Source organism: Staurois parvus, unplaced genomic scaffold (genome assembly GCF_062004578.1).
Source record: "Staurois parvus isolate SC_StPar_1 unplaced genomic scaffold, SC_StPar_1.0 ptg000526l, whole genome shotgun sequence".
Classification (NCBI taxonomy): Eukaryota; Metazoa; Chordata; class Amphibia; order Anura; family Ranidae; genus Staurois; species Staurois parvus.
The window spans coordinates 593167-620795 of NW_028318322.1; the positions used below are offsets into that span (position 1 = coordinate 593167).

General features: G+C 47.6%; 1 protein-coding gene across 1 annotated transcript; it reads right to left on the reverse strand.

Moving 5' to 3' along the window:
- Positions 1–411: 411 nt before the first annotated feature.
- On the reverse strand, positions 412–27038 carry LOC149451664 (uncharacterized). The gene is made up of 7 exons (XM_089690356.1): positions 25746–27038; positions 23096–23227; positions 11473–11554; positions 11259–11356; positions 10687–10893; positions 10436–10577; positions 412–3388 (listed from the first exon to the last, which is right to left on the reverse strand). Exons 1-7 carry the CDS (start codon positions 27036–27038, stop codon positions 2064–2066), a joined length of 3279 nt encoding a protein of 1092 aa, XP_089546482.1. The 3' UTR covers positions 412–2063.
- Between the last annotated feature and the right edge of the window lie 591 nt (positions 27039–27629).

Sequence of the window (27629 nt, forward strand, 5' to 3'; positions counted from 1 at the left end):
CAGGAGACAGACTATTGTCCGTTTTCATTGGTTATGATGTTTACAGGAAGAAACTGATTATTGAATTTAATTCATTCTATTTTAGAGCTTTTACAGAAACATCTTAGTGTCAGTTTAAATCACAATCTGACTATTATTTATGGTGTTTGTAAGTGACTTATGTAAATAAATATTGATTTTCATACTCTGCAGTCTATACCTACACAGATCTTTGAGTTCTTAAAGAATTTTTCAGAATAATTAAGTCAGTTAAATTATTTTTATAAATAATTTTTTTGTATTGGAGACACTGTGATTTGATTGATTTATCTGACTAAATCAATTGTTCGGGTGTTCCCTGACAATTTGGACACTAGATGGTGCTAATTGCTAGGATACTTAGCGTTATCTAATAACCAATTGAGGTATTTTTGGTTAAAATCAATGGATGGTTTAATTCTGTGGTTTTATGTAATTTATGTCTTCAATGTCTACTGTACTTGAAAATGTATGAGTGTGATCTCAGGTATTTGTATGAAACCACCCCTGACACAGTAAACTAAGGGGTCTATGTGAAAAATATGTTGGGGGAGTGTGGCAAGCATGTGTCCAGCCGTGACAAATTCTGGCCGTATTTTAATAAACTCAGTGACTTCCTATAATCATCAGCTCCCTCTAGTGGCCATAATGATGTACTACTTCCAAAATACCTCAATCAGGAAAAACAGTTCAATACCACATTATGGCCACTAGATGGAGCCAATGATCATAGGAAATCACTGTATGAAAAGACCAACATGTGACATGGCTGAATGAATGCTGGTCATATTAGTTCATCTATTCTCTAAGTGGGGCGGTATCTATTGGGCCAATCCCTTTTACAAACCACACATAATATCGCCCTTCAAAGTGAAAACAGAAACGATTTGCACAAAATCAAAGAGTAGAAATATTTTCCGGTGGATCCCCTCTACCCAGACCCCATATGTAGACATAGAACAACAAGCGGTGTTCCCTCTCGTGCCGCACTCCTCCAACCACCCAAACCCACACAGAAGCCAAGGGAAATAATGAGAGGAAAGTTCCCCCCTAGTTTGGGGCGGAGTTCTCCTTCCCTCCTGTTGGGGGATGGGAGAAGGATGGACTGAAGACAGAGAGACGCTTCGGGGTCACCACTGTTCTGTAGAGCCTTGAAATGAAGGACATCAACTTCAGAAGTTCTTGTTGTCTGTGTAAAGTTCCCCGATAACGAGATCTGGGCTCTCCCGGCTTCTAGCTCTGTAACCCGCTATATCATTATCAGGAAACGCAACTCCGACACCCAAGAAGGGCTGAAGTTGTGTCCTTCATTTCCAGGATCTACTGACCACTCTGCACCCCAACATTTACTGCACTTCATCCATGTCTTTGGGGGCCTCTCATCTCCTTATGAACTGTTCCTTCCATGATGAAGATCAGCCATGGAGTATATCTGAGGTGTATATCAGGGTGTGCTTCTTCCCCACATGAGAGCTGGGATGTCCAGCAACATTCATCTAGAAGACATTTCCCGCACTCAAGGCACTAATACACCTCCAGGGTTGTGTGGGACCCCTGATGTACAGGAAGACAGGACTTCAGTGAGGAACATTTCCCTCACTCAGTACAGGAAAGTGGCTGCTTCCCCATGTGAGATCTCTGATGTTTGGAAAGATGCGACTTCCATGAAAAACATTTCCCGCACTCAGGACAGGAATACAGCTTCTCCCCCGTGTGAGATCTCTAATGTCTATAAAAGGTGGGAATTCTGTGAAAAACATTTCCTGCACTCCAGACAGAAATATCACTTTTCCCCTGTGTGAGATCTCTGATGTGTGTGAAGATGTGACTTCCATGAAAAACACTTTCCGCACTTAGAACAGGAATAAAGCTTCTCCCCTGTGTGAGATCTCTGATGTGTGTGAAGGCTAGACTTCACTGAAAAACATTTTCCGCACTCAGAACAGGAATTTCTGTGTGAGATCTCTGAGTGTGTGACATTTCTGATGTGTGTAAAGATTGAACTTCCATGAAAAACATTTCCCGCACTCAGGACAAGAATACATCTACCCTGTGTGAGACTTCTTCCCCGTGTGAGATCTCTGATGGTTGGAAAGACTGGACTTCAGTGAAAAACATTTCCCACAGTCAGGACAGGAAAGTGGCTTCTCCTCCGTGTGAAATCTCTGATGAATGGAAAGACTGGTCTTAGCTAAAAAACATTTCCCACACTCAGGGCAGGAATATGGCTTCTCCCCCACGTGAGATCTTTGATGTCTGGAAAAATTGTACTTCTGTGAAAAACATTTCCCACACTCAGAACAGGAATACGGCTTCTCCCCTGTGTGAGATCTCTGATGTGTGTGAAGACTGAACTTGTCTGAAAAACATTTCCCACAATCTAGACAGGAATAAGGCTTCTCCCCTGTGTGAGATCTCTGATGTATGTGAAGACTGGACTTCACTGAAAAACATTTCCCACACTCAGAACAGGAATAAGGCTTCTCCCCCGTGTGAGATCTGTGATGTATGTGAAGACTGGACTTGACTGAAAAACATTTCCCACACTCTAGACAGGAATAAGGCTTCTCCCCTGTGTGAGATCTCCGATGTGTGTGAAGATGGGACTTGACTGAAAAACATTTCCCACACTCTAGACAGGAATAAGGCTTCTCCCCTGTGTGAGATCTCTGATGTATGGAAAGATGATACTTATCTGAAAAACATTTCCCACAATCAAAACAGGAATACGGCTTCTCCCCTGTGTGGGATCTTTGATGTGTGAAAAGACTGGACTTCACTGAAAAACATTTCCCACACTTAGTACAGGAATATGGCTTCTCCCCCGTGTGAGATCTCTGATGTGTGTGAAGACAATACTTGTCTGAAAAACATTTCCCACACTCAGGACAGGAATACAGCTTCTCCCCTGTGTGAGATCTCTGATGTGTGTAAAGATGGGACATCTGGGAAAAACATTTCCCGCACTCAGGACAGGAATACGGCTTCTCCCCTGTGTGAGATCTTTGATGTTTGTAAAGATTGGACTTCTGCGAAAAACATTTCCCGCACTCAGGACAGGAATACGGCTTCTCCCCTGTGTGAGATCTTTTATGCACATTAAGATGGTATGTAGAACTTAACCTCTTTCCGCACTCAGTACAGGAGAAGCTCTTCCCTGTTGGAAGGCCGGCCCGGTCCCGCACAGTCTGAGGTTCCTCAGGATACGAGGAATCCGATGGTCCATCTACACTGGGTGGTGCCGGATGGACATTGGAGGGAGCCGGGTTTTCTCCTGGACTATACTGTGTGATGTCCTCATCTTCTACTTTCCAATCTGGAGACAAAGTGAGACAATCCTCGGAGGTTTTCCTCATCTCCCGGCCATGGACTAAAATACAAAGACAAAGAGGATTACAAGACAGGAGCTGATTGGTTCCCCCAAACCAGGACTCCGCCCACATCAGGCAGCTTGGTCTCTGAGGAGCTTACAATTCCACCCTCAAGGGAACTAGGAAATGGCTCCTCTGATCTCCTACCAGGTCATTTCTTTATTCATGGACCTTAGTCAGAGAGTGAGGAAACAACCAGAACTGTCTTTTATAGGAGGGACAGTGATGAGGGGATTATAGGATGAGGGTCCCCACCCCCTCTATCACTCATCGCCATCTTCCCAACACAAGAAGTACTGCACTTCCTTATTTAGTCCATGATTTAGTCATGAAGAACAGCGGGGCTGAGCCCCACCAGAGGTCAGAGAGTGAGGATGGGGGAGAACAACCAAGATGAAGACTGGACTGATCCTGAAGACCACCATCATTGGGGTATTGACTCCTCCCTCATTATCACTTTCTGTTTAAGGGTCCAACATTGGAGGATGTTATCACATTATTATCACCATGTAAAAGTCTGTGCTCCAATCACATCATCCGATATAAAATGTCCACCTGGGAGGAAATGGGGGGAACAAAAGAGAATCCATATTATGTGTATATATAGCAGTGGGGGGAGGGGGGAGAGCAGAAGTCAGGAGTATGGAATGTACAAAATAGAGTATATAGTGCAGGGGTCAGGAGTATGTAATGTACAACAAAGAGTATATAGTGCAGGGGTCAGGAGTATGTAATGTACAACAAAGAGTATATAGTGCAGGGGTCAGGAGTATGTAATGTACAACATAGAGTATATAGTGCTGGGGTCAGGAGTATGTAATGTACAGCATAGAGTATATAGTGCAGGGGACAGGAGTATGTAACGTACAACATAGAGTATATAGTGCAGGGGTCAGGAGTATGTAACGTACAACATAGAGTATATAGTGCAGGGGTCAGGAGTATGTAATGTACAACATAGAGTATATAGTGCCGGGGTCAGGAGTATGTAATGTACAACAAAGAGTACATAGTGCAGGGGTCAGGAGTATGTAATGTACAACATAGAGTATATAGTGCAGGGGTCAGGAGTATGTAATGTACAACATAGCGTAAATAGTGCAGGGGTCAGGAGTATGTAATTGTACAAGAGTATATAGCACAGGGGTCAGGAGTATGTAATGTACAAGAGTATATAGTGCAGGGGTCAGGAGTATGTAATGTACAACATAGAGTATATAGTGCAGGGGTCAGGAGTATGTAACGTACAACATAGAGTATATAGTGCAGGGGTCAGGAGTATGTAATGTACAACATAGAGTATATAGTGCAGGGGTCAGGATTATGTAATGTACAACATATAGTATATAGTGCAGGGGTCAGGAGTATGTAACGTACAACATAGAGTATATAGTGCAGGGGTCAGGAGTATGTAATGTACAACAAAGAGTACATAGTGCAGGGGTCAGGAGTATGTAATGTACAACATAAAGTATATAGTGCAGGGGTCAGGAGGATGTAATGTACAACAGAGTATATAGTGCAGGGGTCAGGAGTATGTAATGTACAACATAGAGTATATAGTGCAGGGGTCAGGAGTATGTAATGTACAACATAGAGTATATAGTGCAGGGGTCAGGGGTATGTAATGTACAACATAGCGTAAATAGTGCAGGGGTCAGGAGTATGTAATGTACAACATAGCGTAAATAGTGCAGGGGTCAGGAGTATGTAATTGTACAAGAGTATATAGCACAGGGGTCAGGAGTATGTAATGTACAAGAGTATATAGAGCAGGGGTCAGGAGTATGTAATGTACAACAGAGTATATAGTGCAGGGGTCAGGAGAATGTAATATACAACAAAGTATATAGTGAAGGGGTCAGGAGATTGTAATGTACAACAGAGTATATAGTGCATGGGTCAGGAGTATGTAATGTACAACAGAGTATATAGTGCAGGGGTCAGGAGTATGTAATGTACAACATAAAGTATATAGTGCAGGGGTCAGGAGTATGTAATGTACAACACAGAGTATATAGTGCAGGGGTCAGGAGGATGTAATGTTCAATATAAAGTATATAGTGCAAGGTTCAGGAGTATGTAATATACAGCAGAGTATATAGCGCAGGGGTCAGGACTATGTAATGTACAACATAGAGTATATAGCGCAGGGGTCAGGACTATGTAATGTACAACATAGAGTATATAGTGCAGGGGTCAGGAGTATATAATGTACAACATGGAGTATATAGTGCAGGGGTCAGGAGTATGTAATGTACAACATAGAGTATATAGTGCAGGGGTCAGGAGTATGTAATGTACAACATAGAGTATATAGTGCAGGGTCAGGAGTATGTAATGTACAACATGGAGTATATAGTGCAGGGGTCAGGAGTATGTAATGTACAACACAGAGTATATAGTGCAGGGGTCAGGAGGATGTAATGTACAACATAGAGTATATAGTGCAGGGGTCAGGAGTATGTAATGTACAACATAGAGTATATAGTGCAGGGTCAGGAGTATGTAATGTACAACATACAGTATATAGTGCAGGGGTCAGGAGTATGTAATGTACAACACAGAGTATATAGTGCAGGGGTCAGGAGGATGTAATGTACAACATACAGTATATAGTGCAGGGGTCAGGAGTATGTAATGTACAACAGAGTATATAGTGCAGGGTCAGGAGTATGTAATGTACAACATGGAGTATATAGTGCAGGGGTCAGGAGTATGTAATGTACAACACAGAGTATATAGTGCAGGGGTCAGGAGTATGTAATGTACAACAGAGTATATAGTGCAGGGGTCAGGAGGATGAAATGTACAGCATAGAGTATATAGTGCAGGGGTCAGGAGTATGTAATGTACAACAGAGTATATAGTGCAGCAGTCAGGAGTATGGAATGTACCACATAGAGTATATAGTGCAGGGGTCAGGAGTATGGAATGTACAACATAGAGTATATAGTGCGGGGGTCAGGAGTATGTAATGTACAACAGAGTATATAGTGCAGGGGTCAGGAGGATGTAATGTACAAGTTATATAGTATAAGGGTCAGGACTCTCAGTATTAGTATTCTGTAATCAGTGGAAGCTTAAATGTTTACTGTAGACAACATGTAGAGGTGAGTTGGGATTAAACCATCATGAAACAGGTTAGATTGGAGGTGAGCAAATCCTTGGACAGAGGGGTGGCGGGGGACGTGATATACAAGGACAGAGAGGTGATTATGGCCGTGGCATACTTGGACAGAGGAGTGGCAGGGGGACATGGTATACTTGGACAGTGGGGTGGTCGTGGTATACCTGGACAGAGAAATCTGAATGTAAATGGATAGAAAACTGGCTAAAAGATCGTATTCAGAGAGTAGTGGTTAATGATTCATACTCTGAATGGTCTGGGGGTGTCAGTGGAGCACCCCAAGGTTCAGTCTTATTAGTGGGGTACCCCAAGATTCAGTGTTATTACTGGGGTACCCCAAGGTTTAGTGTGATTAGTGGGATACCCCAAAGTTCAGTGTGATTAATGGGTACCCCAAGGCTCAGTATTATTAGTGGGGTGCCCCAAGGTTCAGTGTTATTAGTGGGGTACCCCAGGGTTCAGTGTTATTAGTGGGGTAACCCATGGTTCAGTGTTATTAGTGGTGTACCCCAAGGTTCAGTGTTATTAGTGGGGTACCCCAGGATTCAGTGTTATTAGTGGGGTACCCCAGGGTTCAGTGTTGGGACCCTTACTTTTTAATATATCTATATAAACAATATGGGGTGTGAGATTATAAATCCCATTCCAGTCTTTGCAGATGACACCAAGCTGTGCCGGGGAATAACGTCCTTACAGGATGTCTCCAACTTACAAGCCGACCTCAATGCTCTGTGTAATTGGGGGACTATGGGTCCAATGAGGGCTAATGGTGATAAATGTAAGGTTCTGCACTTGGGGGGGCTAAGAATATGCATCATACATACTAGGGGGTACAACTGGGGGGTCAATGGTGGAGAAGGATCTGGAGGGTCAATGGTGGAGAAGGATCTGGGGGGGTCAATGGTGGAGAAGGATCTGGGGGTGTCAATGGTGAAGGATCTGGGGGGGTCAATGGTGAAGGATCTGGGGGGAAGTCAATGGTGGAGAAGGATTTGGGGGGGTCAAAGAAGTTTGGGGAACTGGAGAAAGTACAAAGAAAGGCAACCAAACTGATACGAGGCATGGAGGAGATCAGCTATGAGGAAAGATTAGAGGAACTGAATGTATTCTCTACTGAGAAGAGGAGATTAAGGGGGATATGATCTCCATGTATAATGCATAGGGGGGGATATGATCTCCATGTATAATACATAAGGGGGGATATGATCTCCATGTATAATACATAAGGGGGATATGATCTCCATGTATAATACATAAGGGGGGATATGATCTCCATGTATAATACATAAGGGGGGATATGATCTCCATGTATAATACATAAGGGGGGATATGATCTCCATGTATAATACATAAGGGGGGATATGATCTCCATGTATAATACATAAGGGGGGATATGATCTCCATGTATAATACATAAGGGGGGATATGATCTCCATGTATAATACATAAGGGGGGATATGATCACCATGTATAATACATAAGGGGGGATATGATCTCCATGTATAATACATAAGGGGGGTATGATCTCCATGTATAATACATAAGGGGGATATGATCACCATGTATAATACATAAGGGGGGATATGATCACCATGTATAATACATAAGGGGGGATATGATCTCCATGTATAATACATAAGGGGGGTATGATCTCCATGTATAATACATAAGGGGGATATGATCTCCATGTATAATACATAAGGGGGATATGATCTCCATGTATAATACATAAGGGGGGATATGATCTCCATGTATAATACATAAGGGGGGATATGATCTCCATGTATAATACATAAGGGGGGATATGATCACCATGTATAATACATAAGGGGGGATATGATCTCCATGTATAATACATAAGGGGGGATATGATCTCCATGTATAATACATAAGGGGGGATATGATCACCATGTAGAATACATAAGGGGGGATATGATCACCATGTAGAATACATAAGGGGGGATATGATCTCCATGTATAATACATAAGGGGGGGATATGATCTCCATGTATAATACATAAGGGGGGATATGATCACCATGTATAATACATAAGGGGGGGATATGATCTTCATGTATAATACATAAGGGGGGATATGATCTCCATGTATAATACATAAGGGGGGGATATGATCTTCATGTATAATACATAAGGGGGGATATGATCTCCATGTATAATACATAAGGGGGATATGATCTCCATGTATAATACATAAGGGGGATATGATCTCCATGTATAATACATAAGGGGGGATATGATCACCATGTATAATACATAAGGGGGGATATGATCACCATGTATATACATAAGGGGGGATATGATCTCCATGTATAATACATAAGGGGGGATATGATCTCCATGTATAATACATAAGGGGGGATATGATCACCATGTATATACATAAGGGGGGATATGATCTCCATGTATAATACATAAGGGGGGATATGATCTCCATGTATAATACATAAGGGGGGTATATGATCTCCATGTATAATACATAAGGGGGGGGATATGATTTCCATGTATAATACATAACGTGGATATGATCTCCATGTATAATACATAAGGGGGGATATGATCTCCATGTATAATACATAAGGGGGATATGATCTCCATGTATAATACATAAGGGGGGATATGATCTCCATGTATAATACATAAGGGGGGATATGATCTCCATGTAGAATACATAAGGGGGGATATGATCTCCATGTATAATACATAAGGGGGGTATATGATCTCCATGTATAATACATAAGGGGGGGGATATGATTTCCATGTATAATACATAACGTGGATATGATCTCCATGTATAATACATAAGGGGGGATATGATCTCCATGTATAATACATAAGGGGGATATGATCTCCATGTATAATACATAAGGGGGGATATGATCTCCATGTAGAATACATAAGGGGGGATATGATCTCCATGTATAATACATAAGGGGGGTATATGATCTCCATGTATAATACATAAGGGGGGGGATATGATTTCCATGTATAATACATAACGTGGATATGATCTCCATGTATAATACATAAGGGGGGATATGATCTCCATGTATAATACATAAGGGGGATATGATCTCCATGTATAATACATAAGGGGGGATATGATCTCCATGTATAATACATAAGGGGGGATATGATCTCCATGTATAATACATAAGGGGGGTTGCTGTAGGAAAGTCCTGCATCTTTTCTTGGATACACAGAATATAACTGGATATAACATTTATAGGGAAAGTTGATCCAGGGAATATCCGATTGCCTCTCGGGGGGTCAGGAAGGAATTGTTTCCCCTGCAGGAGCAGATTAGATCGCGCTTTGCTGGGTTTTTGCCTTCTGGTGGATCAGCTGTGGGTGTCGGATTATAGCTTTTATTTTTAATGGTTCAACTAGATGGAATGTCTTTTTTCAGCCAGACTAACTATGTAATTATGTAGGTCCCACACCGCTGCCTCCCATCTCCTGAGACTGCACTCAGTGACTTGGGTCTGAGACACTACAGACATATCCCTCCACCCGGCACAGCCAGCAGATAACAGAAAAGGTCCCCTGGAAGAGTCAGGCACAAGGCTTGAGACCCCAGTCACATGTCCTGGGTGCTACATTATGCAATGCTTAGAGGAAAAATCAACATTTTGCTGCCAGCTGAACCCCAGAACCTCCATAAATCCAGTCCCTTATTATACATGGAGATCATATCCCCCTTATGTATTATACATAAATTGTGTCTGCAGCACAGAGAAGGAAGATTATCCGAGAGAAATCCAGGAATACAGGACGGGGAACACAGCTCAGGAAAGTGACCAGGGGATTACAGGCTGATATCACCCAGTCCCCGCCCTACTCTGGACCAATCAGTGAGCAGTATGGGTGGAGGAATGGATTTAGTGTTCATGACCCACCTGTGCTGATCTCTGTAGGAGTGTCCTCCTCTATAAATGTCCCCGTTATTCCATCCTCCTCCATAGACTGCTGATCATCCCTCACATACGCCTCTTCTTCTTCTGCTTTCACCTCAAATTCTATATCGATTGGATCTCCACTCTAAATCAAGGAAATGAGAGAAAATATCATCTGTAAAATATAAGGTCACATAAAAAAATCCACACATTGTCTCCATGAATCCATGTTCTAGATGCTCCGTCCCACCAACCTTGTAATAATGAGGGATGGTGTGATCTTCCTGTGTGGAATCCCGGGAATACAGAGGACGGGGACATCTCTCTGGCGGGTTCCTGGTATTAGGTGGCTCCATCATATCCTTGTGTCCTTCTGAAAACTCCTCCATCACTCCATACTCCTCATCCTCCTCTTTATACTCTTCTTTAACATCAATATTATCATCCCCGAGGATTCCACTCTGAAAGATATAATAAAACATTCATTGAAACAAACATGCTGTGTATAAATCACAACTACCAATAATTGTCATCATCTACCTGATGATGGTGAGGGATGGTGTGACCTTCCTGTGTGGAATCCCGGGAATACAGAGGACGGGGACATCTCTCTGGGGGGTTCCTGGTATTAGGTGGCTCCATCATATCCTTGTGTCCTTCTGAAAACTCCTCCATCACTCCATACTCCTCATCCTCCTCTTTATACTCTTCTTTAACATCAATATTATCATCCCCGAGGATTCCACTCTGAAAGATATAATAAAACATTCATTGTAACAAACATGCTGTGTATAAATGACAACTACCAAGAATTGTCATCATCTACCTGATGATGGTGAGGGATGGTGTGACCTTCCTGTGTGGAATCCCGGGAATACAGAGGACGGGGACATCTCTCTGGTGGGTTCCCATGACTGGATCCATCTGTAGGAAACACACACACTGACTGAATCCATTGTTTCTATGTGTTTATCAGATGATGGGGGATCTAGGTGGATCCCCCGTACTGCTCTCTCCTTTACAATAAAGTCTCCTCTTACCCGGTGATGTGAGGGGCGGCTGATTGTCCATCATGACGTCCTTGTAGAGATCCTTGTAAATATTGATGTGTATCATCATCTGCTGCAGATAAAAAGTCACAGTGACTATGGAGGGAGAGGACGGACATGACTATGGAGGAAGAGGATGGACATGACTGGAGGAAGAGGACGGACATGACTATGGAGGAAGAGGACGGACATGACTATGGAGGAAGAGGACAGACATGACAGGGGGTTACTGGGTGTAAATAGAACATAACATCTTATTACCGTTTTATGACTGTAGTCTGTGTCTGGTCTGTTTGAGAATCACCCCCCCTATTCATGTGATCCTTATCAGTTCCTAATTGGGGCGGAGATGAGTGCTCATTTGGCCATATCCCTATAAATTTAGAACAGCTTATGGGGGGAGATCACTGATGGGGGGGGCACAGTCACTGATGGGGTGCTGCTTTTGAGTTAGTGTTGCGTTGATGTAGTGTGAGGAAGCAGATGAACACAGCAGTTTTACTAAAGCAGAACTCAAGCAGCAGGAAGATACAACAGCAAGAAACTCTCCTGCATGCTGGACAGACTGGGAGCAAACACCCCGGGAAAAATCTCTAACAAGTCTGAGTCCCACTCCGTGTACATTTAATATGTCCCCTCTACTCCTCCTTTTCATATTACTTTCCTTCGTTCTCAAAATCTCACTTCTTTACCCCTCTGCTCCACCCCAGAACTTGTACATCTCCCCCTCACTGCTACCATCTCCCTACTACTGCTCTCATCACCTCCTGCTGATACTTCACTCTCCTGCTGACCCAAACACCAGGACTGGAAGGCATGTGCGCTCATGTACATCCCTCACCCTTCTTCTAACCTCTGGGGATATCTCCCCAAACCCTGGTCCTCCACTATCTCACCCCCACACCAGGCACCCTCCTTCTCCTAACCTCTGGGGATATCTCCCCAAACCCTGGTCCTCCATTATCTCACCCCAACACCAGGCATCCTCCTTCTCCTAATCTCTGGGAATATCTCCCCAAACCCTGGTCCTCCGCTATCTCACCCCCACACCAGGCACCCTCCTTCTCCTAACCTCTGGGGATATCTCCCCAAACCCTGGTCCTCCACTATCTCACCCCAACACCAGGCATCCTCCATCTCCTAACCTCTGGGGATATCTCTCCAAACCCTGGTCCTCCATTATCTCACCCCCACACCAGGCATCCTCCTCCTTCTCCTAAACTCTGGGGATATCTCTCCAAACCCTGGTCCTCCACTATCTCACCCCAACACCAGGCACCCTCCTTCTCCTAACCTCTGGGGATATCTCCCCAAACCCTGGTCCTCCACTATCTCACCCCCACACCAGGCATCTTCCTCCTAACCTCTGGGGATATCTCCCCAAACCCCGGTCCTCCAGTATCTCACCCCCACACCAGGCATCCTCCTCATAATCTCTGGGGATATCTCCCCAAACCCCGGTCCTCCACTATCTCACCCCCACACCAGGCACCCTCCTTCTCCTAACCTCTGGGGATAGCTCCCCAAACCCTGGACCTCCACTATCTCACCCCGACACCAGGCACCCTCCTTCCCCTAACCTCTGGGGATAGCTCCCCAAACCCTGGTCCTCCACTATCTCACCCCGACACCAGGCACCCTCCTTCCCCTAACCTCTGGGGATATCACCCCAAACCCTGGTCCTCCACTATCTCACCCCCACACCAGGCATCCTCCTCCTAACGTCTGGGGATATCTCCCCAAACCCTGGTCCTCCACTATCTCACCCCCACACCAGGCATCCTCCTCCTAATGTCTAGGGATATCTCCCCAAACCCTGGTCCTCCACTATCTCACCCCCACACCAGGCATCCTCTTTCTTCCATGGAATAGTCGCAATCCCCTCAATTTAATATCGGTTTCCGTGCTCCCAAAAACCAGCCTCCCTTTTTCATGTGTGCTCTGGAATGCCCGCTCTGTCTGTAATAATCTCACCTCTCTCCATGACCTTTTTGTCTCCCGCTCCCTTAACCTACTAGCAATTACAGAAACCTGACTCCAAGCAGCAGATTCTGCTTCTCCCGCAGCACTTTCCTATGGAGGCCTCCTCTGGACCCACTCACCCAGACCCAGTGGTCAGAAAGGTGGTGGGGTTGGTTTGCTTCTGTCCCCACTGAGCACCTTTCAAGTCCCCCCTAACCCTCCCTCTCTATCCTTTTCTTTCCAGACTCACTGCATCCGGCTGTTTTCTCCCATTTCTCTGAGGATTGCAGTGATCTATCGGCCTCCTGGACCCGTGTCCCGCTTTCTTGATGATTTCTCCGCCTGGCTACCCTACTTTCTCTCCTCTGAACTACCCGCTATCATTCTCAGAGATTTTACCATTCCCATTAATGTCAACAACCCGGCTACATCCCAACTCTTCAACTTAACCTCATCTCTTGCATTAGCACAATGTATACCGTCCTCCGCTCACTCTGATGGGAATACATTGGACCTTGTTTTCTCCCATCTTTGCACTCCCTACAACCTCACAAACACCCCCTTTCCTCTCTCTGATCCCAATCTCATCACCTTCACAGTCTCCTCGTCTTCAAACACCTATCCCTCCAAGCAGCAAACAATTACCCGCAGAAACCTTCACAACTTGAACCCGGCTCCTTTCCACTCTGCAACTGACCAACTCTATGACAGAATCTCTCCCCTGTCCTGCCCTGATCTGGCCACTGCTGTCTACAACAGTTCACTGTCACCCACACTGGACTCACTTGGTCCTCTAACACAAAGCATCAGGCCCCGACCATTACATCCGTGGCAGACTGACCACACCAGAAATCTTAAGTGACATGGTCGTGCGCTGGAGTGATTGTGGTGTAAAACCAAATCTCAGCAAGCATTCACCTGATATAAATCTGCTTTCTTCACATACAATTCCTCCCTCCATGCTGCCAAACAAGACGACTTTGTCACTCTCATCGATACCTTCTCATCCTGTCCTAGTCGTCTCTTCTCTGCTTTTAACTCTCTACTTTCTCCACCTCCACCCAGCACCTCACTCACTGCTCACGAGATTGCAAAATATTTCAAAAACAAGATTGATGCAATTCGTAGGGGCATCACCACTGCACAGACATCCATCCCACTTAGCATACCTTATACTAAACCTCCCTCAACATTTCCTCTTCTGACCTCGCTACTACTGAAGAGGTCACTAAGGTTTCTCAGAAGCCCGTCTCACCACCTGCCCCCTGGATCCTGTCCCCTCACAACTACTACGGTCACCGTCTTCTTCCATCCTATGCTCCCTCACTCACATCTTCAATTTTTCCCTCTCTACTGGTGCCTTCCTCTCCCCTCTAAAGCATGTGCATAAAACTCCCATACTTAACAAGCCCTCCCTGGACCCCACCAACCTGAACAACTTAAGACCCATCTCCCTGCTGCCATTTACCTCTAAACTCCTAGAACGCTTAGTCTACAATCGCCTGAGCTCCTCCCTCACCGACAACAACCTTCTTCACCCTTTACAGTCTGGCTTTCACTCACTACACTCCACTGAAACTGCCCTAACAAACCTCACTAATGATCTACTAACTGGTAAAACCAATGGCCACTACTCCATACTCATCCCAACCAATGGCCGCTACTCTGTACAAATCCCAACCAATGGCCGCTACTCCATACTAATCCCAACCAATGGCCGCTACTACTCCGTACTCATCCCAACCAATGACCACTACTCCGTACTCATCCCAACCAATGGCCACTACTCCGTACTCATCCCAAACAATGGCCACTACTCCGTACTCATCCCAAACAATGGCCACTACTCCATACTAATCCCAACCAATGGCCACTACTCCGTACTAATCCAAACCGATCGCCACTACTCCGTACTCAGCCCAACCAATGGCCACTACTCCGTACTCAGCCCAACCAACGGCCACTACTCCGTACTCAGCCCAACCAACGGCCACTACTCCGTACTCAGCCCAACCAACGGCCACTACTCCGTACTCAGCCCAACCAACGGCCACTACTCCGTTCTCAGCCCAACCAACGGCCACTACTCCGTACTCAGCCCAACCAATGGCCACTACTCCGTACTCAGCCCAACCAACGGCCACTACTCCGTACTCAGCCCAACCAACGGCCACTACTCCGTACTCAGCCCAACCAACGGCCACTACTCCGTACTCAGCCCAACCAACGGCCACTACTCCGTACTCATCCCAACCAACGTCCACTACTCCGTACTCATCCCAACCAATGGCCACTACTCTGTACTCATCCCAAACAATGGCCACTACTCCGTACTCATGCCAAACAATGGCCACTACTCCATACTAATCCCAACCAATGGCCACTACTCCATACTAATCCAAACCGATCGCCACTACTCCGTACTCATCCCAAACAATGGCCACTACTCCATACTAATCCCAACCAATGGCCACTACTCCATACTAATCCAAACCGATCGCCACTACTCCGTACTCAGCCCAACCAACGGCCACTACTCCATACTCAGCCCAACCAACGTCCACTACTCCGTACTCATCCCAACCAATGGCCACTACTCCTTACTCATCCCAACCAATGGCCACTACTCCGTACCTATCCCAACCAATGGCCACTACTCCGTACCCATCCCAACCAATGGCCACTACTCCGTACTCATCCCAAACAATGGCCACTACTCCGTACTCATCCCAAACAATGGCCACTACTCCATACTAATCCCAACCAATGGCCACTACTCCGTACTAATCCAAACCGATCGCCACTACTCCGTACTCATCCCAAACAATGGCCACTACTCCATACTAATCCCAACCAATGGCCACTACTCCATACTAATCCAAACCGATCGCCACTACTCCGTACTCATCCCAAACAATGGCCACTACTCCATACTAATCCCAACCAATGGCCACTACTCCATACTAATCCAAACCGATCGCCACTACTCCGTACTCAGCCCAACCAACGGCCACTACTCCATACTCAGCCCAACCAACGTCCACTACTCCGTACTCATCCCAACCAATGGCCACTACTCCTTACTCATCCCAACCAATGGCCACTACTCCGTACCTATCCCAACCAATGGCCACTACTCCGTACCCATCCCAACCAATGGCCACTACTCCGTACTCATCCCAAACAATGGCCACTACTCCGTACTCATCCCAAACAATGGCCACTACTCCATACTAATCCCAACCAATGGCCACTACTCCGTACTAATCCAAACCGATCGCCACTACTCCGTACTCATCCCAAACAATGGCCACTACTCCATACTAATCCCAACCAATGGCCACTACTCCATACTAATCCAAACCAATCGCCACTACTCAGCACTCAGCCCAACCAACGGCCACTACTCCGTACTCAGCCCAACCAACGGCCACTACTCCGTACTCAGCCCAACCAACGGCCACTACTCCGTACTCAGCCCAACCAACGGCCACTACTCCGTACTCAGCCCAACCAACGGCCACTACTCCGTACTCAGCCCAACCAACGGCCACTACTCCGTACTCAGCCCAACCAACGGCCACTACTCCGTACTCAGCCCAACCAACGGCCACTACTCCGTACTCAGCCCAACCAACGGCCACTACTCCATACTCAGCCCAACCAACGGCCACTACTCTGTTCTCAGCCCAACCAACGGCCACTACTCCGTACTCATCCCAACCAACGTCCACTACTCCTGTCAGGAATGGACTTGCCAGTAATGGTGGGACTCGCCTGCCTTGTGGGCTGCAGTACCAGGGCTGGCCAGCGGGTGCTCCCAGCAATCAGAGACTCAACCCTGCAGCCAGCCAAACACCTGAAGTTGATTATGCAGGTGTATTTAAGGGATGGCCAGGCCTGCAGTCTCTGCCTTGGTGTGTGTTTTTCCTGGGCCCTGTATCTTGTTCCTGCATCCCTGTTCCTGTCCCTGTCTCTTTCGTTGCTGACCCTGCCTGATCCGGACCTCTGCTGACTTCTCCTGTTTATCCCTGGCTTGTGACCCCGACCATTCTCTGCCTGACCCCCTGTACCTACCTGCCCGATTGTTATTGACCCGGCCTGCCTGACGACGCTTGCATTGTATGTACTTTTATCTGTGGGTGGTTGGTTTGGTTTGTTTGCACTGTATTATGTTTAGTATTGCACTGCGTTTATGTTTGTATTGTTAGTCTTTAATAAATTATATTGTTTATAACTTATCTGAAGCCTGTGTTTCCCTGCGTCAGTTCACATACCTCTGGTCATACCCGGAGCCCTGACATTACACCAAGGCCAATCCTGACCAGATGTGGCTGCACAGGGAAGCCATCTTGGTTTGTTGCTGGGAAGGATGGATCTTGATGAGGTTGTGTATTTATCTCGGCTAGTGTTCGATGACAGAGAGTATGCTTATCAGACTCTGAAGGAGTATCCCCGGGATGAACTGCTAGAATGTATAGGAATCGCTCATTGCCTAGTAGATCAGGGCACAGAATTCTCTGAGGTGCAGCCATTGATTCAGGTTTGTGCTGAGTTGGTTTCATCTGGTACCCCCGAATGCAGGGATGAATTTTTTCCCCCATTTAGTGCCGACCAGGTAGAGTCCCTGGTATGGTTATTAGAGGATGATGTGGATTACTTTCTGGAGCGTTATTCTGCATGTTCACCACAGGTACTAAGAGATTGTATAAACGCAGTACAGTCATTGACCAGACAGGCTTTGTGTAAGCTGAGCTTTGTTCAACCCATACTGCATACATGGACAGATTTGTTGCACCCAGCCTCAGTCAGCTTGCAAAAACCCAGTCCTGCTTCTAATCTATTTCTTCAAAGCTCTATTCCTGCATTCCCAACAGCACCTCCAGTTACAGCCCAGTATACCCTGCTATCTACCGCATGTCAATACCCTGTTCCCACTCGCTGCACCTATCCTGCCTTTAATCCTGTAAAGAAGCCCTCTGTAGCAACTGTTCGCTCCCCTGTTCCATCCTCCAGCTCTTCTCTGTCTCCAGCTGCTCCATCCGTTTACAAACCTGCGCTTACTTACAGTGCTCCGGTAACTAAAACCAGGAAAAGGCGAAAGTTCTTTCCAACCAATACCATCCTGCCAGTATCCAAACCGGTCAGCCTCCCATCTGAGAACCTGCCTTCCGTGGTGCAGCCTGGTGCCTCGGCGCCCACAATTCAGCCTGATGCCTCTACCCAGCCTGATGCCTCCACCCAGCCTGATGCCTCCACCCAGCCTGATGCCTCCACCCAGCCTGATGCCTCCACCCAGCCTGATGCCTCCACCCAGCCTGATGTCTCCATTCAGCCTGTTGCCTCCATTCAGCCTGTTGCCTCCATTCAGCCTGTTGCCTCCATTCAGCCTGATGCCTCCATTCAGCCTGATGCCTCTACCCAGCATGATGTTTCTACCCAGCCTGATGAACTGATCCAGCCTGATGATTCCATTAGGCCAGTTGACTCGATGCCCGCTGTCGATCCAGACGATCCGGTACCTGATGACCCAGTACCCGCTGTCATGCCTGGTGACCCGATGTCCGCTGTCGAGCCAGACAATCCAATGCCTGATGACCCAGTGCCCGCTGTCATGCCTTGTGACCCAATGCCCGCTGTCGGGCCAGACGATCCAATGTCTGACCCAGTGCCCGCGGTCATGCCAGTTGACTCGGAGCCCACTGTCGTGCCTGGTGACTCGGTGCCCACTGCCTTGCCAGATGACGCGGTGCCCGCTGGCGAGCCAAATGACCTGATGCCTGGTGACCCAGTGCCCGCTGTCATACCTGGTGACCCGATGCCCGCTGTCGAGCCAGACAATCCCATGCCTGATGACCCAGTGCCCGCTGTCATGCCTGGTGACCCGATGCCCGCTGTCGGGCCAGACAATCCAATGTCTGACCCAGTGCCCGCGGTCATGCCAGTTGACTCGGAGCCCACTGTCGTGCCTGGTGACTCGGTGCCCACTGCCTTGCCAGATGACGCGGTGCCCGCTGGCGAGCCAAATGACCTGATGCCTGGTGACCCAGTGCCCGCTGTCATGCCTGGTGACCCGATGCCCGCTGTCGAGCCAGACGATCCAACGCCAGATGACCCGGTGCCCGCTGTCGATCCAGACAATCCGGTACCTGATGACCCGGTGCCCGCTGTCGTGCCAATTGACTCAGAGCCCACTGTCGTGCCTGGTGACTCGGTGCCCACTGCCTTGCCAGATGACGCGGTGCCCGCTGTCGAGCCAAATGACCTGATGCCTGGTGACCCGATGCCCACTGTCGAGCCAGACGATCCAATGTCTGACCCAGTGCCCGTGGTCATGCCAGTTGACTCGGAACCCACTGTCGCGCCTGGTGACTCGGTGCCCACTGCCTTGCCAGATGACGCGGTGCAAGCTGGCGAGCCAAATGACCTGATGCCTGGTGACCCGATGCCCGTTGTCGTGCCTGATGACCCGGTGCCCGCCGCTCCACCTGGGGGCCCGGCGCCCGCCGCTCCACCTGGGGGCCCGGCGCCCGCTGCTCCGCCTGGGGGCCCGGCGCCTGCTGCCCCTCCTGGGGGCCCGGTGCCCGCCGCTCCGCCTGGGGGCCCGATGCCTGTCGCCCTGCCTGGGGGCCCGATGCCTGTCGCTCTGCCTGGGGGCCTGGCACCTGTCGCTCTGCCTGGGGGCCCGGCGCCTGCCGCCCCTCCTGGGGGCCCGATGCCTGTCGCTCCGCCTGGGGGCCCGATGCCTGTCGCTCTGCCTGGGGGCCTGATGCCTGTCGCTCCGCCTGGGGGCCCGATGCCTGCCGCCCCTCCTGGGGGCCCGATGCCTGCCACTCCACCTGGGGGCCCGGTGCCTGCTGCTCCGCCTGGTGGCCCGGTGCCTGCTGCTCCGCCTGGTGATCCGGTGTCCAGCTCGATGTGCCTCTGCCCGGAGTCCAGCTCGATGTGCCTCTGCCCGGAGTCCTGCCCGATGTGCCGCTGCCCGGAGTCCTGCCCGATGTGCCTCTTTTCGGATTCCTGCCGGTGTGCCGCTGCCCGGAGTCCTGCCCGATGTGCCTCTGCCCGGAGTCCTGCCCGGTATGCCGCTGCCCGGAGTCCTGCCCGATGTGCCAGTCTTTGATATCCCGCCAGTTACCAGACCCGGGCGGTGGAACATTTTGCCCAGCTAGGACTGTTTGGAGCGTCCTGAGGCCGCTCCTTGAGGGGGGGTACTGTCAGAAATGGACTTGCCAGTAATGGTGGGACTCACCTGCCTTGTGGGCTGCAGTACCAGGGCTGGCCAGCGGGTGCTCTCAGCAATCAGAGACTCAACCCTGCAGCCAGCCAAACACCTGAAGCTGATCATGCAGGTGTATTTAAGGGATGGCCAGACCTGCAGTCTGTGCCTTGGTGTGTGTTTTTCCTGGGCCCTGTATCTTGTTCCTGCATCCCTGTTCCTGTCCCTGTCTGATTCGTTGCTGACCCTGCCTGATCCGGACCTCTGCTGACTTCTCCTGTTTCATACCTGGCTTGTTACCCCGACCATTCTCTGCCTGACCCCCTGTACCTACCTGCCCGATTGTTATTGACCCGGCCTGCCTGACGACGCTTGCATTGTATGTACTGTTATCTGTGGGTGGTTGGTTTGGTTCGTTTGCACTGTGTTATGTTTTAGTATTGCACTGCGTTTATGTTTGTATTGTTAGTCTTTAATAAATTATATTGTTTATAACTTATCTGAAGCCTGCGTTTCCCTGCGTCAGTTCACATACCTCTGGTCATACCCTGGAGCCCTGACAACTCCGTACTCATTTCAACCAATGGCCAATCCGTACTCATCCCAACCAATGGCCACTACTCCGTACTCATCCCAACCAATGGCCACTACTCCGTACTCATCCCAAACAATGGCCACTACTCCATACCTATCCCAACCAATGGCCACTACTCCGTACCCATCTCAACCAATGGCCACTACTCCGTACCCATCCCAGCCACTGGACACTAATCCATACTCATCCCAGCCACTGGACACTAATCCATACTCATCCCAGCCACTGGTCACTACTCAGTACTCCTCCCAACCAATGGCCACAACTCTTACTACTTGACCTCTCCGCAGCTTTTGATACATTTGACCATCCTCTCCTCCTCAAAAAACTCCACTCTCTGAGTCTCAGAGACTCTGCTCTCTCCTCGTTCTCCTCCTACCTATCGCAGCACTCCTTCAGTGTTATCTATAATGCTGCCTCCTCCTCTTCACTCCCTCTTTCTATAGGGGTGCCTCAAGGATCTGTCCTTGGACCCCTTCTCTTCTCCATCTACACCTCCTCTCTTAGTCACTTGATAAACTCCCATGGCTTTAAGTACCATCTCTATGATGATGACACACAAATCTATCTTTCTACTCCTCACCTCACCCCTTCAGTCACCTCCTCACCTCACCCCTTCAGTCTCCTCCCGCATTACTAACCTACTAAGCGACATATCGGCATGGATGTCACTCCACTTCCTCTAACTCAATCTTTCCAAAACTGAGCTCTTAGTATTCCCCCAGCCTGTGCCCCCTCCCCTGACTTCTCCATCAAGATCAATAATACAACCATCATTCCCTCCCCTCATGCCAGGGTACTAGGTGTAATCCTAGACTCCCATCTGTCCTTTCACCCCCAAATCCAATCACTGTCCAAATCTTGTAGACTTCACCAAGACAACATCTCCAAGATACGCCCGTTCCTAACCTCGGAAACCACAAAGCAACTTATTCACTCCCTTGTTATATCTCGCCTTGACTATTGTGACTCCCTCCTCATTGGACGACCTCATCGCAGGCTATCCCCTCTTCAGTCTATCATGAATGCTGCTGCCAGACTCATCCACCTTACTATACATTCTGTATCTGCCACCCCTCTCTGCCAAACCCTCCACTGGCCTCCACTCAGTATCCTCCACCCCTCTCTTCCAATCCCTCCACTGGCCTCCATTCAGTATCCTCCACCCCTCTCTGCCAATCCCTCCACTGGCCTCCATTCAGTATCCTCCACCCCTCTCTTCCAATCCCTCCACTGGCCTCCATTCAGTGTGCTCCACCCCTCTCTGCCAATCCCTCCACTGGCCTCCATTCAGTGTCCTCCACCCCCCTCTGTAAATCCCTCCACTGGCCTCCCATTGCCCAACGGATATAATTCAAAACATTAACAATAACATATAAATCCATTTATAACTCTGCCCCAAATAACCTCACCAATCTTGTCTCTAAATATCACCCAAACCGTACTCTCCGCTCCTCGCAAGACCTCCTACTCTAGCTCCCTTGTCTCCACCTCCCATGCTCGTCTCCAGGACTTCTCCAGAGCCTCACCCATCCTCTGGAACTCTCTACCACAATTTATCAGATTATCACCTACTCTGTTTACTTTTAGGTGATCTCTAAAAACCGATCTCTTCAGGGAAGCCTATCCTGCCCTCAGCTAATAATGGAATCTTCTACTCCTCCTACCAGTCCATCCCCCACAGTTACTACCTCTTGTACCACTAGCCCCTCCCTTTTAGACTGTAAGCTCCCAGGATCAGGCCCTCCTATCCCTCTTGTATTGTTGCTGTATTGCCTCTGTTATATTGTAAAGCGCTGAGCAAACTGTTGGTGCCATAAATCCTATATAATAATAATTACCTCCTCTACTGCCTTGTCCACAAACCTCTCTGATCTCCTTCGGACCACATAGAACTTCATGTCTTTATTCCAGATCACTTCCTGTCTGTTCCTGACATCACTTCCTGTCTGTATTCCATAGAGAAGTCCTGTCTGAGTAGTAGAAATGAGATCATCATCTTGTGGAATTCAGAGGAACTGCAGCCCCGAGAAATGTCCCCTAATCAACATTCCTGCATTGTATCTACCTTACAGGGATATCAGTAAAGTGACAAAATACCTAAAAAAAAGTAAGAAACAATAAACCTAACTCTTATGCAACCAACTGTTTAAAAAAGATATTTAATTACAGATAGAAAAGTCTTAAAGATACAGAACACAAGATAAAAACAAAGGTATACATAATAAAACAGAGACCTCCAAAATCAGACAGACTACCCAGAATGTCCCGTCCTTCATATGAGAGAGAGAGAGAGAGAGAGGGAGAGGGAGAGGGAGAGAGAGAGAGAGAGAGAGAGAGAGAGAGAAACTACCCAGAATGTCCCATCCTTCATATCAGATAGAGAAAGACTACCCAGAATGTCTGGTCCTTCATATCAGAGAGAGAGACTACCCAGAATGTCCCGTCCTTCATATCAGAGACCGAGACAGACTACCCAGAATGTCCCATCCTTCATATCAGAGAGAGAGACTACCCAGAATGTCCCGTCCTTCATATCAGAGACCGAGACAGACTACCCAGAATGTCCCATCCTTCATATCAGAGAGAGAGACAGACTACCCAGAATGTCCCATCCTTCATATCAGAGACCGAGACAGACTACCCAGAATGTCCCATCCTTCATATCAGAGAGAGAGAAACTACCCAGAATGTCCCATCCTTCATATCAGATAGAGAAAGACTACCCAGAATGTCTGGTCCTTCATATCAGAGAGAGAGACTACCCAGAATGTCCCGTCCTTCATATGAGAGAGACAGACTACCCAGAATGTCCCGTCCTTCATATCAGAGACCGAGACAGACTACCCAGAATGTCCCATCCTTCATATCAGAGAGAGAGACAGACTACCCAGAATGTCCCATCCTTCATATCAGAGACCGAGACAGACTACCCAGAATGTCCCATCCTTCATATCAGAGAGAGAGACAGACTACCCAGAATGTCCCGTTCTTCATATCAGATAGAGAAAGACTACCCAGAATGTCTGGTCCTTCATATCAGAGAGAGAGACTACCCAGAATGTCCCGTCCTTCATATGAGAGAGACAGACTACCCAGAATGTCCCGTCCTTCATATCAGAGACCGAGACAGACTACCCAGAATGTCTGGTCCTTCATATCAGAGAGAGAGACTACCCAGAATGTCCCGTCCTTCATATGAGAGAGACCGACTACCCAGAATGTCCCGTTCTTCATATCAGAAAGAGACGGACTACCCAGAATGTCTCATCCTTCCTATCAGAGAGAGAGACAGACTACCCAGATGTTTTGTCCTTCATATCAGAGACCAAGACAGACTACCCAGAATGTCCCGTCCTTCATATCAGAGAGAGAGACAGACTACCCCGAATGTCCCGTCCTTCATATCAGAGAGAGAGACAGGCTACCCAGAATGTCCCGTTCTTCATATCAGAGACCGAGACAGACTACCCAGAATGTCCCATCCTTCATATCAGAGACCGAGACAGACTACCCAGAATGTCCCATCCTTCATATCAGAGAGAGAAAGACTACCCAGAATGTCCAATCCTCCATATCAGAGAGAGACAGACTACCCAGAATGTCTCTTTTTTTTTTTTTTTTTTTTTAAATTGCCGTCAGACTGAATCATAAACCTGGGCTGTACACACCCAACCACTAGTTCATGTTCCTTGCATCATACTGGCAAAGCAAAGTATCAAAGCACACACATTAAAAACATTACATATATACTTTACTATCCAACCCCCCCCCCCCACATTCCATACCCCATCAGCCACCTCCTCCCCCAACCTCCGTCTATCAAGCGCTAATAGATACGTGAGCTTCGCCATACACCACCTCACACAATCCTCAGTTAACAACACCTTCTTTCTATACCATACACACCGTGCATCCCATACCACTTCCTTCACTACAGCAGAAACCACATACATTTTCCTCTTCACTTCCCGATCACCACCCACCAACCCCAACACTCCAGCCTCAAAATTAACTCTCCGCACCCCCACCACCTTTAACACAAAATTATTCAACAACCTCCACACCTCTATAACAAAGCTGCATTCCCAAAACACATGTCTCACTGTTTCACACCCACCACACCCCTCTCTTGGGCACCACTCACTCCTAACCAAGTCTCTCGCCTTTAAGAAGGCCAAAGTTGACAGGCAGTTATGGTAAGTCTGCCACGTAATCTCTTTCTGTCTATTTGTTACTCCCTTAACAGCCAAATTCTTCCAACACAAGTCCGCCACTCTAGTACTCAAACCGCAAATGTTAGTCACTAGTTCCCCTCTCCGTAGCCACTTCCATAACAATCCCTTATTCACAGCACCAAGCCCCAACTCACCCAACCTATTCTGCTCAAAAAAAGGTCCTCATGCCTAAATAGTAAGCGGGGGATACCAACGACAGTGGCTTCCTCAGATCCTTGCCACTTCAGCCCCACTTCACCACCGACCAACCTACCAGAAATCTCATCAAGCAAGCCACTTTCCCTCCACCCACAAATGCTTTGTAATGTGTCAACCACCAGTGCACCTTTAGATACACATCTATGTTGGGGAAACCATATCCTCCTGCTCCTTCAGACTTCATTACCGTCACTCTCGCCACCTTCTCCATTTTGGAACCCCAGAAAAAAACAAACAGCATCCTCGTCACCCTCTGGACAAGACGTCTACTCGGAGTGAAGACCACTCCAAAATACAACAACAAAGGAAGGATCACCGCTTTTACAATCAAGGTTTTCCCCGTCAAAGACAAATTCCGCAGCTTCCATAAATTCAATCTCCTTTCAATTTTTTCCATGCTTTCCTCCACATTCTTTTGATTTGTCAAATTCCAGGTAAAATGTACCCCCAATACCTTCATCTGCTCCACTTCCTCCACTCTCCCTCCACCCACATCACAGGATCCACTCAGGGCACACACTTTACTCTTTTCCCAATTTACCTGGAGACCAGACATACTGCCAAAAATACTAAGTGCTAACTCAGCTCTCTGTACATCTCTCTTCGAACTACATATGAAGGCTGTATCATCCATATAGCACATCACCTTGGCATGCTCATTATTGCTTCCAGGAACGAACAGACCCCTAAAGGCCTTATCCCTATTAACATGTCTCAACAGGGGCTCCATCACACAGATGAACACTATGGGCAACAATGGGCACCCCTGTCGTACTCCAGACTTCATAGCTACTGGATCAGTCAAATTCCCATTGATCAACACCCTGCTGCTGATCCCTTCATACACACACTCCACCATCTTAATAAACTCTCCTGGCATCCCCATGTTCTTCAACACTGCAAACAAAAAGGAATGGGATACTCTATCATACGCCTTTTCCAGGTCAAAGCTCGCCACCGCCAAGGGTGAGTTGCTACTCTGCGTGTAAAAAATCAGATCTCTCAAAAAGATCAAGCTGTCAGAGATCCTCCTACCCGGCACTGCACATGTCTGCCCATCCCCCACCACCCTGTCGATAATCAGTCGCATCCTGCTAGCAAGAAGTTTTGTCAACAGCTTGTAGTCAACGTTCAATAATGTTATCGGTCTCCAATTCTTTATTTCCCTAGGGTCCCCTTTCTTCTTAAATAACAGAATTATCACCCCTTCTTTCATGGATCGTGACAACCTCTTATTATCCACACAAAACTTTATCACCTCACATACATGAACCTTCAAGATCTTCCAAAATTTCAAGAAAAACTCCACCGGAATACCGTCCCCTCCTGGTGTTTTATTCTTTTGCATTCCGTTCAAGGTGTTCTCCACCTCCCTCTCCGTCACAACATTAACACTTCACCTTCCTCCTTTCCCAACTCGTTTCCCAACACCTCACAATACTCCTCCACTTCCACACTTGAAGCACCACCACCTCCACCATACAATTTTCTATAAAACTGAGTGATCGCCTCCTCCATCCTATCCCCTTGCACCTCCTCCTCCCCATCCATCACGGAAAGCATAACCTTCTTTGGCCCAAAGGCCTTTTAAAAAAGAAGCGCGAACAACTTTCCCCCTGTTCCATCTCTTTCACCTTAGCATGAAAAACAATCCTCTCCCCACGCTCTTTCAAAAAGGTATTCCGCACCTCCCTTGCTTCTTTTATTTCCTCCTCCACCTCCAAACCCATCCTCTTGCACTTATACAAAAACAATAATTTGGCCAAAATTTTTTCCTCCTCTTCCTTTCTTTTCTTAGCTCCTTCTCTCCCCTTCCTCCTGAAAAAAACCCCAATTTTCACCCAGTCCCACCAGGCTAGCACATCTTCAAATTCTCCTTTCCTACCCACCAATTTCACAAAAAAACCCTCAAACTGTGCACAAATCTCCACCTCCTCCA

Coding starts and splice junctions, on each gene's coding strand:
- LOC149451664 (XM_089690356.1), bottom strand. CDS start 27,038: ATGCAAAAGAATAAAACACCAGGAGGGGACGGTATTCCGGTGGAGTTT. Junction 23,228..25,745: donor CTTGCTTGATGAGATTTCTG/GTAGGTTGGTCG, acceptor TCTACTACTCAG/ACAGGACTTCTCTATGGAAT. Junction 11,357..11,472: donor GCCGCCCCTCACATCACCGG/GTAAGAGGAGAC, acceptor TGTTTCCTACAG/ATGGATCCAGTCATGGGAAC.